Here is a 17,503-nt window from a genome sequence, read left to right as displayed (position 1 = left end):
CTGGGATTCGCACCAACGACCCTAATACTGCCAGGCAGAAGTGCTAACCATTTAGCCACTGTGCTGCCCATTTTGGGGTCACTTTCCTTCTTAGTTGTTCTAAGTGAACATATCCTGCAAAATATGGTGTCAAAGGACCAGAGAGCACTATAGGATTGATTTACTAAAACTGGAGCTTGCAAAATGTGGTGCAGCTCTGCATAAAAACCAAACAGCATTTATTGTCAAAGTTTAATTGAACAAGTTGATGTTAGAAGCTAATTGGCTACCATGCACAGCTGCACCAGATTCTGAGAGCTCCAGTTTTATTAAATCTCCCTACTATACCCAGTTATAAGGTCTTCATAAAAGTCAGTTTAGCAGCATTACATAGTTACATTGAAAAAAATGACACAAATGCATCTAAGGCTTAGTTCACACAAGCTTTCTCAGTAGGTGTAAGACAGGTGTTTGGGAAGCATTTTTAACGCTTCTCAAACACCTATGAAAATTCTGCACATGGCAGCACACAGTGCTGTTCACACTGAAGAGTTAAAGTTGCTTTGTGTCACCGCAAAACGGACGTCTCGTGTTTAGTCAGGAGGAGTTGAAGCCTCCCATTCAAGTCTATGGTGCCACTCTGCAAACGCCTGGCAGGCATTTACGGTGCAGTTGCAACGCGGTTGCCAGGTGGTTGCGGAGCGTTAAGACTATTTAACTTCATTATAAGAATTTGTGGTGCGGCTTTAACACTTGGCAAATGCCTATCAACCACTTCAAAATCGCACATGGGGCATTTGAGGAGCGTTAAAATTGCTTATCAAACACCTGTCTAACGCTTGTCAAATGCTATAGGGGCATTTGGCAAGAGTTAGAAATAGTCATTTGTGAACGAGCCCTTATTGAACCAATCCCCAAAAAAACAAACCAATAAAAACCTCCATATACACAGTCCTATACCCAAAGATGCTCTAGTTGAATGTGGGTAATTCACAATGTGTGTTAAATTTGTCTAAAACATGCGTTAACATGCTCCTAAGATATATATATTTACACACATACACACACGTACACACACACACGTACACACACACACACACGTACACACATACACACACGTACACACACACACACACGTACAGACACACACGTACACACATACACACACGCGCACACACATATTTAGCATAGATGGAATAGTATGATTAATACACACTGTATAATACCTTTTATGACCAGTCATATTTGGAACATTCTAGCTTTCCTGGTATGCTTGGTTCCATATTTCTGAGTCTCAGACCCAGAAAAAGATCCATAACTCAAAACATTGCAGTCAAAGCATCAGCAGGTAAGCCAGGCATCTTCAGAAGGAGAGATAATCAGCAGCAGCCTATATATTTGTTACATGACTGGTTTACGCAAAATCAGTAGAAGGTGTGGACCAAACTGTAAATATGGGAAATAATTACATCTTTTAACCACTGTTGTGATTTTCCAGGTACAGTCTCCAGTGGACTCAGCCACAATGTCCCCGGTGGAAAGAACAGCAGCTTGGGTACTTAATAATGGTCAGTATGAGGATGAAGAGGAGGAAACCTTGGACCAAAACAAAGATGAAGCCAAACCTGCTGAAAAGGTAAGAGGCCTGGGCAGATTTAATTCCTGGGTTATTGTGCTTTATATGGTAGATGTGGTTTTCTGTTCTCTGTTGTGATTTGACTCACTGAGTGCCGTGACTTAGCCCAGGCGTGTCATGTTGTTGGTTCTATGCATACAGGGATGTTCCTATATGTTTAAGCCTGGCCCTTGGCTGTGTGATATGTGAATTTCTTAGGGGATTAATTCACAATGAGATCTAAGGTTAAAAAAAACATAATTGCTGGTATCTCATATAACTCTGTTCAAGCCATAGCTTATGTAATTTTCTTTCCTTTAAACGGGTTGCAGGAAAGAAAATAGCTTGATTCCCCCATCAGCACAGTCAGTGTTGATGGAGGAATCCCTCCTGCAGCACTGTTGTGCTCTATAGGTGGGAAGCCTTCCCGTGTAGCAGAACATAATGATTACTGCTGGTGGTTATAGCTGCAGGCACTAACCACATGCCGAAAATATGACCGGTTGCTGGTACTGGAGTCGATCAACGTCGATCCAGCCTGCCCATACATGGATTCAATCTTGGCCAGTCCTTCCTCAACCAGCTGTGATTTTCTCAAATCTATGGCTGGCTTAACTCTTTGCACTACATCCTTGCTCCACCAGGGTGAAATTTAAACAGTATAGGACAGCCTCAGACATCCAATAAGTGTATGCTAAAACCAGCATTACTATAATGTACCTAACTGCCACTTTTCCTTGTACACCATGAGATCAACAATTAAATTATTGGTAGACATATTCAAAGTAGGCTTCTGCTAATTTACAGTGCCTTGAAAAAGTATTCATACCCCTTGAGATTTTCCTGTTAGAGTCTGCAAAAGACTTGAGATTGGGGCGGAGCAGGACGACCCTAAACATACAGCCAGAGCTACAATGGAATGGTTAAATCACAGCATATTCATGTGTTAGAATGGCCCAGTCAAAGTCCAGACCTCAATCCAATTGAGAATCTGTGGCAAGACTTTGCCAGAAAATTGCTGTTCACTGACACTCTCCATCCAATGTGACAGAGCTTGAGCTATTTTGCAAAGAAGAATGGGCAAAAATATCACTCTCTAGATGTGCAAAGCTGGTAGAGACATCCCCAAAAAGACTTGCAGCTGTAATTACAGTGAAAGGTGGTTCTGCAAAGTATTGACTCGGGGGGGCTGAATACAAATGTGTGCCACACTTTTCACACATTCATTTGTTAAAAAAATTTTGGAAACAATTTATCATTTTCCTTCCACTTCACAATTATGTGCCACTCTGTGTTGGTCTATCACATAAAATCCCAGTAAAATACAGTTATGTTTTTGGTTGGAAAATTACAAAATGTGGACAATTTCAAGGGGTATGAATACTTTTTCAAGGCACTCTAATTGGAACAGAATCGCAGTTGTTTTGCAATTAGAAAGTTCATAGTGAAATTTCTTGGAACACTTGCCATTCGATCCTATTTCTACTGGCCTTATCCTTCTTTCCAGTGGTCCTTAAGTCCACACCTCACTTTACCTAGAAAATGCTGTCTTAGATGTGCATGCTCAGTGGAGAGGATATTTCGTTTTCACCAACTGGACCTACAAGGCTTGAAAGTGAATACACATAGCTCATCACCTTTGCACGGTTAGAATATTTGCGTGGCATCATTTTAAGCTTTTTTTAAGGGGTTACAAACTACAAGCTTAGTGCAGGGTGGGAAAAGTCTGTACCAGAAATCACATGGAAGTGGTGCTGAAGCTGAAAAGCTCAAATTGTTTTGTAAAATTCAAGTCTGGCAGCTGTGTGGTTAATAGGAATTCTCTTTGTTAAAGCATGGAGCCAGTTGTAAAGAGTCACTATTTAGATTTTGCAAGTGGCACCCTATGAAGCTAAAGAAAATGTTATCCAAATTTACACACACCCCAACACACACACACCCCAACAACACAAAAACACACACAAGCACACCAACACACAAGCTCACACCAACACACAAGCTCACACCAACACACAAGCTCACACCAACACACAAGCTCACACCAACACACAAGCTCACACCAACACACAAGCTCACACCAACACACAAGCTCACACCAACACACAAGCTCACACCCACCAACACACAAGCTCACACCCACCAACACACAAGCTCACACCCACCAACACACAAGCTCACACCCACCAACACACAAGCTCACACCCACCAACACACAAGCTCACACCCACCAACACACAAGCTCACACCCACCAACACACAAGCTCACACCCACCAACACACAAGCTCACACCCACCAACACACAAGCTCACACCCACCAACACACAAGCTCACACCCACCAACACACAAGCTCACACCCACCAACACACACACACACACACACACCGACATACACCAACACACACACTCTCTGACATACACCAACACACACACTCTGACATACACCAACACACACACAGACACCATGAAGTCTACCAAAGTATTTTTGCCTCCTGACAATAAAACCTGTCTTGTCTTTTCAGTATGAACAAGAGATTGCCAAGCTTAAAGAACGACTGAAGGTTTCCAGCCGTCGCCTGGAGGAATATGAGCGGCGCCTCCTGGTGCAGGAACAGCAGATGCAGAAACTGTTGATGGAGTACAAATCTCGGTTGGAGGACAGTGAGGAGCGGCTGCGTCGGCAGCAGGAGGAAAAGGACAGCCAAATGAAAAGTGTCATCAGCAGGTGAGCCCCGGCCATAGATCTCATCCTCTCCACGGTTTTGTATATGTATAGGACTCAGATGACGCATGTCATATCTTTTCCCTTCCAGGCTAATAGCAGTAGAGGAGGAACTGAAGAAGGATCATGCAGAGATGCAGGCTGTCATCGATGCAAAGCAAAAAATCATCGATGCACAGGTATATATTTTACTTCCACTGAGCTTTTAAATGCATGCCTTTATTTTCTTTCATACAAAGAAAACTCAGCTTGTACAATGCACTTGTCCTGTGTCACTTGTCATATCAGTATATTTCAGATGTCCCATTGAACTGTCAGCACTCCATGCCTATTCATTCCCAATCTGTAGAGGGAATATATACAGCACAAAAGTATAAAGAACAGGTGCCCATAACAACCAATCAGAATTCATATAATTTAGGAGCAGCCTGAACAATGGCAGATGATTGTTGAATGGCACAACAGCCACACAGGGAGGGGTACCAATTTGTAAAGTGGAGTTGATCCTGTTTGTTCACAAAGAGCCCCTTACACATTTTACAGCTGTAATTTAAGCTACAATTCTGTTCATTGCAGTAATGTCATATTTCACATGTCAGCATTCTTTATTGTTCATGTGTTATATTTCTGCTGTGCTTACTATAGCTAATCATATGGCTTATTACAGTAACAGTTGGACAGCCCAGATTTTACTGATCCTTCATAATAGTGCAGGAAATTGCTTTGTCAGTATATTGTTTGAGTTTAAATATGTTTTATTTGGTTTGCCTTGTTTTGCAGTCACTTTAAAGCGGAAGTATATCCATAAAAATAAATGTTCATTAGCAAGGAACATACATTCCACATTAATAATTATGCTTCTGAAATTAGTGTTTGCTGTAAATTGCCTCCAGCAATGTTCCTGTTTCTTCTTGCCACAGGCTTCAATTTTGCTGAAGCCCAGATCCCCTTAGCAGCAGTAAATCTTTAGGCTGTCAGCAGATTATTCTATACATTTTTGGCACAGTACCTAAAATAGAGAGCAATTGAGCATGTGCAGAGCAGAGTGAGACTGTGTATTGCTGGATTTAAAACCGTATAGGCACTTAATTTTAAAGTTTTACATAGCTATACCTGCAAAAGGGGCCAGCCTGAAGTGATCTCGCAGGACTTAATTTTGCAGTTTAATGGTCCATTGTCCAGGGGCATCACTTAGGTCTTCAAGCCTCTGATGCAGAATATAAAACAAAGCCTCATAATACAAAGATACACACAAATTATTTAGAGTAGCCTTTTTCTTTTTACTCCAGGGGAACCCTTGAAATAATTTTCAGGATTCAGGGAACCTCTGCTAAAATTGAGTAGGTCAGTGAGAAAAATTATCATAGTATCAGTGGTTAGTGGGAAGAATGGCCCCCTTACAAACAGGTACTGGCTCTGCTGTGTTGAACCTAGGATTAGGCAGGCATTGAACCTAGGATTAGACAGGCACCATGAGATGGGAGGTCAGTCAGCCCCAGCCCAAGGAACCCCTAACAACCTCATAAGGATTCCTGGGTGAGATTGGTTGCTGTAGAGAGTGTGTCAGACAGTACTGTCTAGGTCAAGACTGTCCAGTAACTTCAGACCAGAATTTTGGGCCAAATTGACAGATTTTCTTGTGAAATAATTCTTGTTTCATTGCAAACTGTTAAATTGGAACTCAGCTGAAATATTATTTATTTAATTTATGAAGAATGGTATTGTTATAAGCTAAGTGTACACATTTTTCCTCTCTCTGCAGGGCATTTTCAATATATTCCACTAGAGTAGTGGTCTCCAAACTGTGGCCCATGGTCCGGATGTGGCCCTTTGCTTGCCTTTATCTGGTCCTTGGGGCACTAGTTCTCCCACTGACACAATTGATGGGGCACTATTCCTCCCTCTGACACCATCGATGGAACACTATTCCTCCCAAGAATGAGGCAGTGTTTATTTCCACTGACGCTGAGGCATGTTCTTCTCCCACAGGCCACAGTCTGCCCCCCATAAAACCTGAATGACAGGAAACTGGCGCTTTTTTTAGAAAGTTTGGAGACTTTTGCACGAGAGTATCCATTAGGAAGCAGCTGACAGTATCGTCAGCCACTAGCAGATTCTCTGGAGGAACATCTAGAGAACACACTCTGGAAATTTGGGAAACGGGAATATTTGGCCGGAGTTCCAGAAGTCTTTAAACTGTGTCAGAATCATGACCTTACAGCAGTAGTAAAGTGCCAAAAAAAAAAAATCTAAAAAATCATCCCCCTTCAAATTCAGATCATAAAGCACTAGTATACATCACATACTAGCACAGTATGAAAGACTTACCTGAAAATTAAGCCCTCCAGTGGAGTGTTGTCATTACATCTTCACCTGGTCTTTCCAGGTTTGTGAGCTGTGGCCATCTGATTGACCAAGACGTGATGTTGTCACCCCCATACATGTGGAGTTTCGTCCGCAGTGTGGCTCTCTCAATGGGTGGCACTTTGTCCGTTGAGAGCGCAGTGTGCATGCTGCTACACTAATTATCTCCTAAACGGTGCACATTTAGGTGATATTTATAGTACCTACAGGTAAACCTTATTAAAGACTTAGCTGTATGTAAAAGATACCAGAGTGGGTTTACTTCCACGGTAAAGGACTGAGTTGGCCAACACTGTTCTAGCTGGTAAGCACAGAACGCAATGCTTCCATTGGTACATTCAGAGGAGATGAAAACAAGCTCTCAGGTCAGAGTTGGGCTCCTCTGTGACGAAGGGCCTAGTATTTCCTTCTGTCAACCCTGTTGTCATGCCACAATGTTTAATCATTTTCAGTAGTCAGGATTTTCAGCAATTGAAAGACTGAGAGCTTATATTACTGTCCATTGTAATTTGTCACATGCATGCTTTATGACCCAGTTTTAGAAAATGTCATATCTTCTGTTTTCATGACCTGGCCTTGACAGAGCTGACACTTTGGAGATCCATCTCCTTCCTAACGTAGTGAAATAACCACTGAACTTCTCTCTCATGTTAGTCTCATCACAACTGTGTTGAATTACAGGTCATTAATGGAAGTGTAACGCAAACAGGCAAGTAAAACAAGTGCACTTATTAGCTAAGCAGTGTCCCCAGACATGGCCTGTGCCTGACCTCCTACACATTCCAGCTCCTTTCTGTGTCTTTAAGAATTTTTTTTTTTCCAGCAAAGTTGTTTTATCTTGACATCCTCAATTGTTGATTAGCTTTCTGAAAGCAATTTACCTTTTTCTGTTGCCCATATAAACCAATTTTTTTTTTTGCACTTAAAGTATATATTTTTTATTTTTATATAGAGTAGGGAAGGGATAAAACTCCTGCCAGCTTTACTTTTCTGCAATCGGAGTCCATTTAAAAGATTTCCTTTTTACTTCCTGTCTTGTAGACACAACAGGAAGTGAGAGAACAGTTGAGTGGGTGTCCCCACTTTTCTAGTGATAACATAAACTATGGATTTGTCTTCAATTCAGTCATTATAAAAGTAGTAAAGAGGACAAATAGAGAGGGGGTATCTCCACAGGTGTAACAAAGTCGGCAGTAAAAACCTGCCAGGGGTTCTAACCACTGTATTTAAAATTCAAATAGAAAGTTTTGATTTAAGATACACTTTTTCATTTGCATTGGTTAGAAAATATAAGAGGATTGTCTGCCAGGGCAGTGCAGATAGTGCTTTCTATGGTCCTGTCTGTTCAACAGATTACAAAGTGTAAAAATTCTATTTTGTTTTGGCATTTCACATTTAGCCCTGCCTATTGGTGCTTCTCTCTGTAATAATTACAGGAACCTAGGGATTTTTCATGAGTTTCTGTAGTATGCATTGTAGCAATAGCCTTTTTACTACAAGTGCTCATGCCTCATTAGTATCAAAGGATACGTTCACCTTCAGGAACATGTTACATGGACTACCCATTTTTAGGATGGAACATTAACATGTTCTCGCTCCTGCAGCGGCTCAGTGATCCGAGTCGTCTGTGTGACAGCAGTACAGGAAGAAGTTCCCTGTACCAGCTGTCACTTTTTGAAAAGAACATGTCCGTGCAGAGCTCCGCCCACATGGCCGCATCATTCAGTCACAGAGTTCTGTGAATTAATCAACTACAAGTACCGACAGCCTATGTGGATGTCAGCTTGTAGTTCTCAATGAACTACCACAGTGCCATTGAATGCTCTGATAGTTCATTGGTTCTTTCTGTCAGTGTAAGACTGCCTTACGCTGACAGTCTGCAGGTGTCCTGCATGGCACCAGTGATCTGCTGATCACTGGTGCAATGCCTTGCAGACGCCTAAGAAAAAATTGTAAATACATATTTTTTTTACCTTCAAAAATAAAAAAAAAGTGTGCATTTGTTTATTTGGGTTTTTTTTGTTTTGTAAAGGTGAACTTTGATCTGAAATCTTGTGACTGGACGGTCAGCCCCCAATTGCTGGTGCTGCTGTCAGTAGACAATAGACGCTCTTAGTGTTACTAAACCCAGGACCCTGCATTCACTATATCCGGTCTTCCACAGCACACAGAACATGGAAATGCAATTATTTTAGCAAATGTAAACTGCCAAATACCTTTTCCTATCAGCAGGATATAGCAGTCTTGTGATTTCTATCAATGTACGGCTGAGCACTGGTTAATCTTGTAGGAGGAGTTTTAATTCAACCTCTGGCTGTCCTTTAAGGCTCTCTGACCCCTGATCCTCTTTCTAGACAGCATGATTGGCCCTGTTCCAATCACATACACCCTCCCAAAAAAAAATTTATAAACTGCTAAATACCTTTTCTCATCAGCAGTTGGAGCAGTCTTGTGACTTCTATCAGTGTTCTACCAGATCACTGGTTAAAGCAGATAGGAGGAGTTTTCATTCTCCCTTATGAGGCTGCAGGACCCTGACCCTCAGTCTGGACAGTGCTGATTGGCCCTGTGCTGATCACATGCACTCTCCAAAAGGGAAAAAAAAAAAACCTCTTTATCAATACATACCAAACTGAGCATGTGCAGAATTGCCACTGCTGCTCTGTACTATGGCGAATGGATTGGGGACAGTAAAAGAAGGGGAGGATCAGAGAAAACAGGATCAAACTGACTTTTTACACAATTCATGGTAATAACCCCTTAGGTTCCACAGTGAGTATAACAAGCATGCTTTACTGCATATACAGACTGATTTTACTGTTGTGGGTTTAGTAACACTTTAAATAAGCCTTTGAGTTATACAACACGTGGTAAAAATATTATCGGGTTATAGTGCGCAAATGAGTATTCTATACTATCACCTTGTTCTTTTGTTGTTGCTCTTGGATTTAATGGAAAAGAAGCAGCTATTATATTATGTTATCTGTTATTTTCTTAGAAACCAATGTCCTTTTTAAATACCAAGCCTTTGTTGGTTGCATTTCACATGTAAAAAGAACCCTGTTTTAAGATCAATTTTAGAAAGAATGTGATAATTGACATCTATAAAATACTTGATTCGGCAATGAGGTTCAACCGGTTTGTGCTAAGCAACTAATCCGAACACATAAATGACTGATGCGCTAATAGAGGAAATTGGTCATATTCGTGACATTGAGCTTAGTGTCTTGGGTGACTGTTCTAGCTATTAACAGTGACATGGTAATTACTGTAGTTGAGAGTCAGAGTTTTTGTTTAGTTTGACACTGCTGTGGGCCCTAAAAAAGTATAAAAAATATTCTTCATGTTAGTACATTATTAGGATAGTTAGAAATAACCATAAAATTTCACAAACGCCACTAGTTCTGATATTCAAAAAAAGAAAAAAGAACTGGTGGCATTAAACAAAACCTAGCTGCCATTTTTCATGCCAGGTAAATAATACAATTTTTTTTCTTTCTTTTTTTTTTTTCTTTGCACTAAAGCCATGCTTTTCAAACCTGTCCACTGGTTCTATCAATTGTAAGGCTGGGTGCACACTGTTGTGCATATATTGGTGCATTATAGTTCCGTTCATTCTTAAGCCCTGGTTCACATATATGTGGCCATGCAGGCTGTGTTTTGCGTGGGCACGAGAGCCCCTTCATTTGAATGGACTCCCGTGCCACACAGGGAAGAAGCCCCTGCACTTCTTCCAAAAAAGCAGCCCGCACAGGAACCTTGGTTCCCAGTACGGTTGCATTTTCCAGTGCGGGCGGTGTGCCATTAGAATGGCACCCGCCCGAGGGTCCGCATTTGCGGTGCAGGTGGTGCAGCTGCACGGATTCTCATGCGGATCCGCAGCTGCACCACCCACACAGATGTGAACCTAGCCTAATGGTACACCAAAACACCTTGCCAGGACACCTTTGTGTTACATAAAATAGCGCTTCCACCTATTATGGTGTATTAAGGATTCCTGTCAATGGTGTATTTGGGTTTCATGCTGCCCCAGGCAACACAAAAATTGGCTCCCTCCACGGAGAGACCCTGACATCGACCAACACAAGACCCCCCCCCCCCACCACACACATACACACCTTGAAGAGAGCCTGACATTGACCAACAAGATCCCAGCCCCCCACCCCGTTGAGAGAGAAGACACTCACAGCTCTGGACATTCCCGGGAACAAGAGCCAGGCTCTACATACGCCATCAAGCAGCCCACAGCCTCTCTAAGATCCCCCTGGTCCCCATGCTGCATGTGTCCCTTCTTCCATCCCTTCTTTCGGGGGGGATGCTGCCCCCTGAAAAATGCCACCCTAGGCAAATACCTTGTTTGCCTTATGGTAAATCCGCACCTCTAGACTCTAATTACTGACCTATAGACACCTGTGAGGGCTCAGTGCCTAGGCATGGCCAGCACTGCACATTTCAGCCTTGATGAGGTAAACAGCAGATTGAAAGGGTGTCATGCTGAGGTTCGTTCACTCGGGAGGGGTGGATTAATGTTGTTTTTACTAAAAGTGAACTACTGGAAGCAGTGAGCTGCCATTTTAAGTTTTGTATGTTTCATTGGCATTACATAAAGCCAGATTTGGATATTATTTGCTCAGGTGTAAAAATAATGTTACCTGCAGGTTCCCCTCCCTCCCCTCCCATTTCCTCTGCTGAGTAACATGAGCTGGAATGGGGTTTGGAGCAGTGCATTCTTAGTTGTATATTTTTATTTGCTTTATTTCAATATATACTTTTATTTGTGCACCCTTCACCACCTTTCCCGTCTCTTCCTCATGCTCAGAACAACCTCTCAGTTTCAGCTTCTGGCTGCTTCACTCCTGTGTTGCCGTGTCTCCTCTGCTACCAGCGAAAAGGCCATCCGTTACACCATGTTAGAATATCTGTCCTCCTCGTAGATTCCTCAAAGAACGTGCCATTAACAGCTAGTGTCTTCTTTTTCTTTGCAAAATGAAACATTCCACAAGCTTCTCTCTGTAATATTACATGTGCTCATCTACCAGTTTGAAAGTAAGATATTATAGGTTCACGACATTAAGCCATTTTTGGCAGCCATCAAAAACCTTCATCAGGTACATTCATTGTTTTCAAATCAGGTTCTGGATCCTTCCCAACAGTACTTCACAAATGCAGTTTTAATGGCTTTAATTGAGGCATGACAGGTCTTAATATAAATGGTTGTGAATGGAATTTAGAAACACTTAATATGTTTACTCATTTCTATATTTACATACAAAATAATAAAGTTGACCAAATACTTTTGATGGGTCTCTGGCATTTTCCGGGACCTCTGGCTTTTTCTAATTTTTGAGGAACACACATTGCAACACCATAATTTTTTTGGTTGAGCCGTTAATTTGTCACACAAAAGCATTAATTTCCTTCTTTATATACATAAGTTGGATATTAGTACTAAGCTATGTACCAATTCTGAAGCTTTATGAAGTTTAAATTTTATTACTATATTATATTACTATATTACTTTTTGATACAATAAATGTAGCAAATGTTAGATCCAGTTGATGTAAAATTCTCCATTTTATTAGGACATTTGTAAACAAAATTGTAAATGGGGGCTAACTTTACTTGAACCCATTAGGTAAAGCTTGCATTTAAACAAGTTAAGCATATTAGCACTATAGTATTACCCTATAAGTGATATATTTATTTTTTGTAATCTTTTGCAAGTAAGGTAAATTGAACACTTTAAAGGTACCTAAGGTTATGAAACCTTGCCGAAGGTTCCATTTTGCAAAGAAGAAAGCAATCAAGTCTGCCATGTGCAATCCTTTAGACCAAAGTGTCAGTCTAACCTCTGGCCTGTTGTTTCCATTTCAGGAGAAGAGGATCATGTCACTGGACGCAGCCAACACGCGACTGATGAGCGCGCTGACACAAGTAAAGGAGCGCTATAGCTCACAAGTGCGAAATGGCATCTCTCCAACCAATCCTACCAAGTTATCCATCACAGAGAATGGGGAGTTCAAAAACAGCAGTTGCTAATGTCCATTGTGGAACTCTGTGCCATCTAGAAAATGCTGCTATACCAAATGACTAGCACCAATATGTGGATGAGCGATACCGAACTGCGCCTTTGCGACTATGGGTGGAGTCCAGCCATACCGCACTGTACATATACAGTATATATAGAGTGAATGCGTTGTGCTCTGTACAGAAATTTACATGTAACATATCAAATGGAAGTTAATAATATGTAGAAGATCTTTTTATATGTATAAAAAAGGAAACATACCTATTTTTTATTTGTGTTCTCTTTCCATGGACAAGAGTGATAAATTTAAGAGAAAATATTCTAGTTGAAGGAGCTGTACATATCATGCCAATACACACACGTACACAGAATTTACTGAGCAAACTGAAAAGGAATGACAGCATTGAAGAGGATTTTCGCTTGAGTTCATATCTCATCCTGGAAGCCTTGTTTGCTAGGCCATCCCAGCCTTCTCCAGCATGGTCATATTGCAGTTCTGTTCAGCTGGAGTTCCTGAACACTAATGACCACAAAACTAAGGTCAAATCCGTGTGGTCAGGTCATTTCACTTACCCCTGGCACCATATCCAGTCAAAGTAAATCGTTTTAGAAAATTGTTTTTAATTTTTTTTAATGAATGTTTTTCGAGTTTACAGATCTGTAAATATGTATATTTTGGTTGTAAAGTGAGATTCTACTGTTCACATATGTGATGATGTTATCACCGTGCACCACGGAGGAGGGGCAGAATACAGACTTGTTTTTGGCATGGCCACAGTTTTAGAACTAGTGTGCCCCATCTATATTTTTATCCCAAAGGATTTAAGTTCATATTGTAACCCTTTAGATGCAGGACAAAAGTGACACTGCTACTGACGTATGTACTTTAGAGAATAAGCACTGAAAATCTCTATCTTACATGTAAGATAGAGGAACACCTTGTAACAATAGTACTTTTTTTTCTGTTTCTAACTCTGGTTGTCATGCTTAAACTCTTTACTGCCAGGGACCTCCATTTTTCTCATTTTCTCCATCTTCATAGAGAACTGGCAGTTTAAGTATTAAGCTATGCAATGCCTCTCACAGGCTGGAAATTGAAAGTGAAAATTTGACATTGATGCATTTTTTGAAAATGGAATGCGGTGGGTGCCCTGGTTGTTACAGAACGTTTAATATTTTGCACCTGTCATTTGGGAAGATGAGGTGTCTATAATTAAGGTGGTTCTGCATTGGTGAAAGAACCCTGTATGTTACAGCTTCATTGAATGTGAAAGGAATACTGCGCCTGCTGTAGAGAATAAGAACTGTTGAACTGTTTATGTAATAAAACAAACTGCAATAATTATTAGCGTACACCTGCTTCCTATGCCCAGTGGAGGAACCATTTTGTATGCCTATTGTGGAGCTTTTGATGTAATACAATCCAGTGATATAACCAATGTGTCAGAGAGTCGACAGGCTGTATTAAATCTGTGGATCCAACTTCCAAACACTGTTGTTTAGATTTGTTGCAAATTGTTAAAGTGCAACAAACTCAAAAAACAAAAATGTAATTAATGTACATCTAAGGAGTGGTAAGTTGCCATACTGTATGTTTTGTTTTTTCAAGCTAATACCATTTTCAGCAAGTACAGAAAATACCTGCAGTGTCCTTGTCACTTCCAATGAGCTGAACATGAAGCAGAAACAATCTGTCTGTTGTAAACTACTAGTCACATCAGCTCAAGGACAGACTTATATCAAGTCCAGCCTGGGTGACAACCATAGCTCCGTATTTCCATAGTCACCTAGCAACAGGAAGTGTATTATTGTCAGGATAAACAGGTGAAAAAAAATTAAAAAAAATGAATGTAGTCTCTTCATTGAAGGTATTGCTAAACTGCGATATATTACGTTTTTGGTTTGGATACACTAAGAAAACCTGGAGGCTGCCATTGCTGATCACCATCTGAAAATGCTAATTGCCTGCTTGTAATGTTGAGTCTGTGGCCTAAATACACTCTGAGTTATTTATTCAGAAAAGAACTGAAGCCATTTGATCAGATGGACAACCAGGCAATGAGCATTTCCAGAAGGCAGTGGCATTCTTCCTGTCTTACAGCACAGGTTCACTTTAAAGCTTTACACACACACTCGCTCGCCTTTCCTGGGCTGCTTGCATATGCGCCCTAAATTGCATTCACATTCAGTGAAATCAGGGCTCCAGAGGACAGTAAATTGTATGGACCTTTTTATACACACACACACGCAAGAGATAGAACACCAGTCCCAGGTAGCCTTCTGATACTTTATCAGCTGCCCTCAATTGCTGTAAAGCTTTTCCCATATGCAATATCACATTCAGTGCACAGTTCAGGGAGGCCCTTTCCTTACATTCTGCTCTTTCTTTAAAGCACACCTGTGCAGGGCAAAGCAATAGCTTTGATTTAAAGCCTGGGTCCTCAGCAGCACATACTCACCTTTCCTTTGCTCCACAGCCAACAGCAATGGAAATGTTTATTCCCTTCAGGTATGTAGGACCACGTTACTCAACCCAAGTGACAGTGCTTGGGATTAGTCCATCACTGTCTAGTGTGGGGCATGGGGACAGCCATCTCTCTGTATGCTCTGACATGAGCTTACATTGGCTGTTTTCCCTCCCTCCCCAGCAAAATGGAGCAGTTGGGATAAAAAAGAAGGCAAGTATATGCTGTCTGCGATGGGAATCAAGCTAAAATGTTGCTATGCACTGCATGCACAAAGCACAGGTTCACTTTAATCAAAAATGTAATGCAGGTTATGTAAACCATAGGCACAAGAAAGGAATCGTAGAAGGACTTGAAAAGGAATTTCACCTAAAAATGAAACAACCCAAAACTTTTGGTTTAATCCTGGATAGAACAGTGAAGTGTTAGAACCTGTATCAGTTTTTCTATTGCTGACTGTTGCCCACGGCGAAACATCCTCCCAATGGGGACAACTACAGCAATAAAAACTTGGACTATCCCTTCCATATTCTAACCAAAACTGAAACAAGAAAGGTTTAGGCAGCAATTTAACTTTAAAGTGGTTCTAAAGGCTCAACATTTTACATTAATGCATTCTCTACATTAGGGTGAAAAATGTCCCTGTAATTGTAACGCAAACTCACCCAGATGTATGCTTACCTGAGTCCTATCTCATTTAAGCCTGTCTGCAGCAGCTCTTCTCTCACAGAGATAGCAGCCAGTGCCATTGGCCCATGCTGCTGTGAATCAAATCTTGTGAGCAGAGAATGTAGGGTGGGGCTAAGCCGCTCTGTGTGTGTCAATAGACATATATAGCCTGGGACGGGATCAAAACCCACAGGTGCGACTCCAGAAGAAGAGGTCTTGGGCCACTCTGTGCAATACTATTGCACAGAAAAGGTAAGTATGACAGGTTATAAAAAAGAGAAGTTGCCTTTGCTTTAAGCAAAAACATTGCAAGACTTGGGGGGGTCCAATTCCCAATGGTGGCAGCTGGGAGGTCACTTCTGGCCCTAAAAACCTATTCATTTTAGTAGGATAATAAAGCTGTGGAGTGGAAAACTCCTTTCGTGAATCACAATATTGAGAAACTCGCAGCCACATTTTTCTTGCTAATCATTACTTTTTCATAACCTTCTGGTAAAGTTGTTGGAAGGAGTTTGACCCCCTAAATAGTTTAAGCCTACCACTTAACATTTACAATTTATCTTAAACCTAAAGTGAGGTTGGGATTGGAACACTGATGAATAGGTGAGTGACACTGCTGCTGACCAGGGGCAGAGCTAACAGTTGTAGAAACATGGCCGAAACTGGATACCAAAATCTGCCAAGGGCTAATCACACGGTGTGGGAGACTAGTGACTGCTGTCTGACGTGAGAGCGAAATTGTACACAATTGATTTTTTGTTTTGTATTTATTTATTTGTTTTCCACAATCCCCTCCCTATGTTTCGCTCACTTTATCTGAATACTTCACCTCTGTAACATCCAGGGATTTTGTGGATAACTAAGTGGTTTTTGAAACCATCAAGGAAATTAGCTATTTTAATATTGTTAATATCTACAATAAAATGGAACTTCTGTACTTAATGATATGAGTGAAGTTTGATTTATACTAACATATACTGATCATTTATACATGGATTTTATTTTACAGTGTTCTTGTATAGTCCTCCAGACCTGGCCTACTCTGACCATGCTGACAGCTTACGTCATCTAACCTTAGAATTTTATCAGTGTTAAGTAAATTCCCTTTCTGATTTAAACTTATTTTATGTACAGCTGAGTTCTGCTATGCTCCATATTTGCTATGGTGTGTATGTAGGATGGCATAAAGAATTCACTGTAATTTAATTTAATGACAGTAGTTGGTCATATTGAAGGAAACTTTTATTTTGCTAGGTAAGAATGAGTGGACAGGAATGTTATGCCATGCATACAGTATATAATATTGTGTCTCATTTTGAGTAGAGGCTACAGGCCATCTTACATTCACATGTTCGACAAGACATTGAGAACAGAAGAATGTGGTACAACCTTGGTGCCCAAACTGTAGCTTGAAGGACATATTCAGCACCTTGGACTCCTGTAGATAGTAGTCTCTGTTTTGCCTACTGAAGGATACTCTAAATATTTTACTTTTTTATGTGTGGTCTGATCCCCTTGGCTATTCCATCCTCGTCTAGGCAAGCAAAAATTAAGAGGGAGGACCTTCTAAAAACAGATACATGGCAACACTAATGTTAGTTGTTCCACTAAGGTATGGTAAGCACTCCTCTTACCAATTTCTGCCAGGGGATACCTTCTCTT

At 40.9% G+C, this 17,503-nt stretch overlaps 1 protein-coding gene across 8 annotated transcripts in view; it reads left to right on the top strand.

The window, feature by feature from the left end:
• RASAL2 (RAS protein activator like 2) overlaps positions 1-16,783 on the top strand; it is a 451,415-nt gene extending 434,632 nt beyond the window's left edge. For 6 of the 8 annotated variants that reach the window (XM_089676316.1, XM_089676315.1, XM_089676321.1 and 3 more), the window contains 4 exons: positions 1,478-1,615; positions 4,116-4,318; positions 4,407-4,494; positions 12,554-16,783. In XM_089676316.1, coding sequence (XP_089532442.1) covers positions 1,478-1,615; positions 4,116-4,318; positions 4,407-4,494; positions 12,554-12,718 — 594 coding nt within the window. In that variant the 3' untranslated portion in view covers positions 12,719-16,783. Of the gene's footprint in view, positions 1-1,477; positions 1,616-4,115; positions 4,319-4,406; positions 4,495-7,360; positions 7,389-12,553 lie in introns of all 8 variants that reach the window. The other 2 variants (XM_089676317.1, XM_089676318.1) reach the window with 1 other exon arrangement.
• The last annotated feature ends 720 nt before the right edge of the window (positions 16,784-17,503 follow it).

This window comes from Staurois parvus, unplaced genomic scaffold, assembly GCF_062004578.1.
Source record: "Staurois parvus isolate SC_StPar_1 unplaced genomic scaffold, SC_StPar_1.0 ptg000166l, whole genome shotgun sequence".
Taxonomy (NCBI): Eukaryota; Metazoa; Chordata; class Amphibia; order Anura; family Ranidae; genus Staurois; species Staurois parvus.
This window is presented reverse-complemented; position numbering and strand designations above follow the sequence as displayed.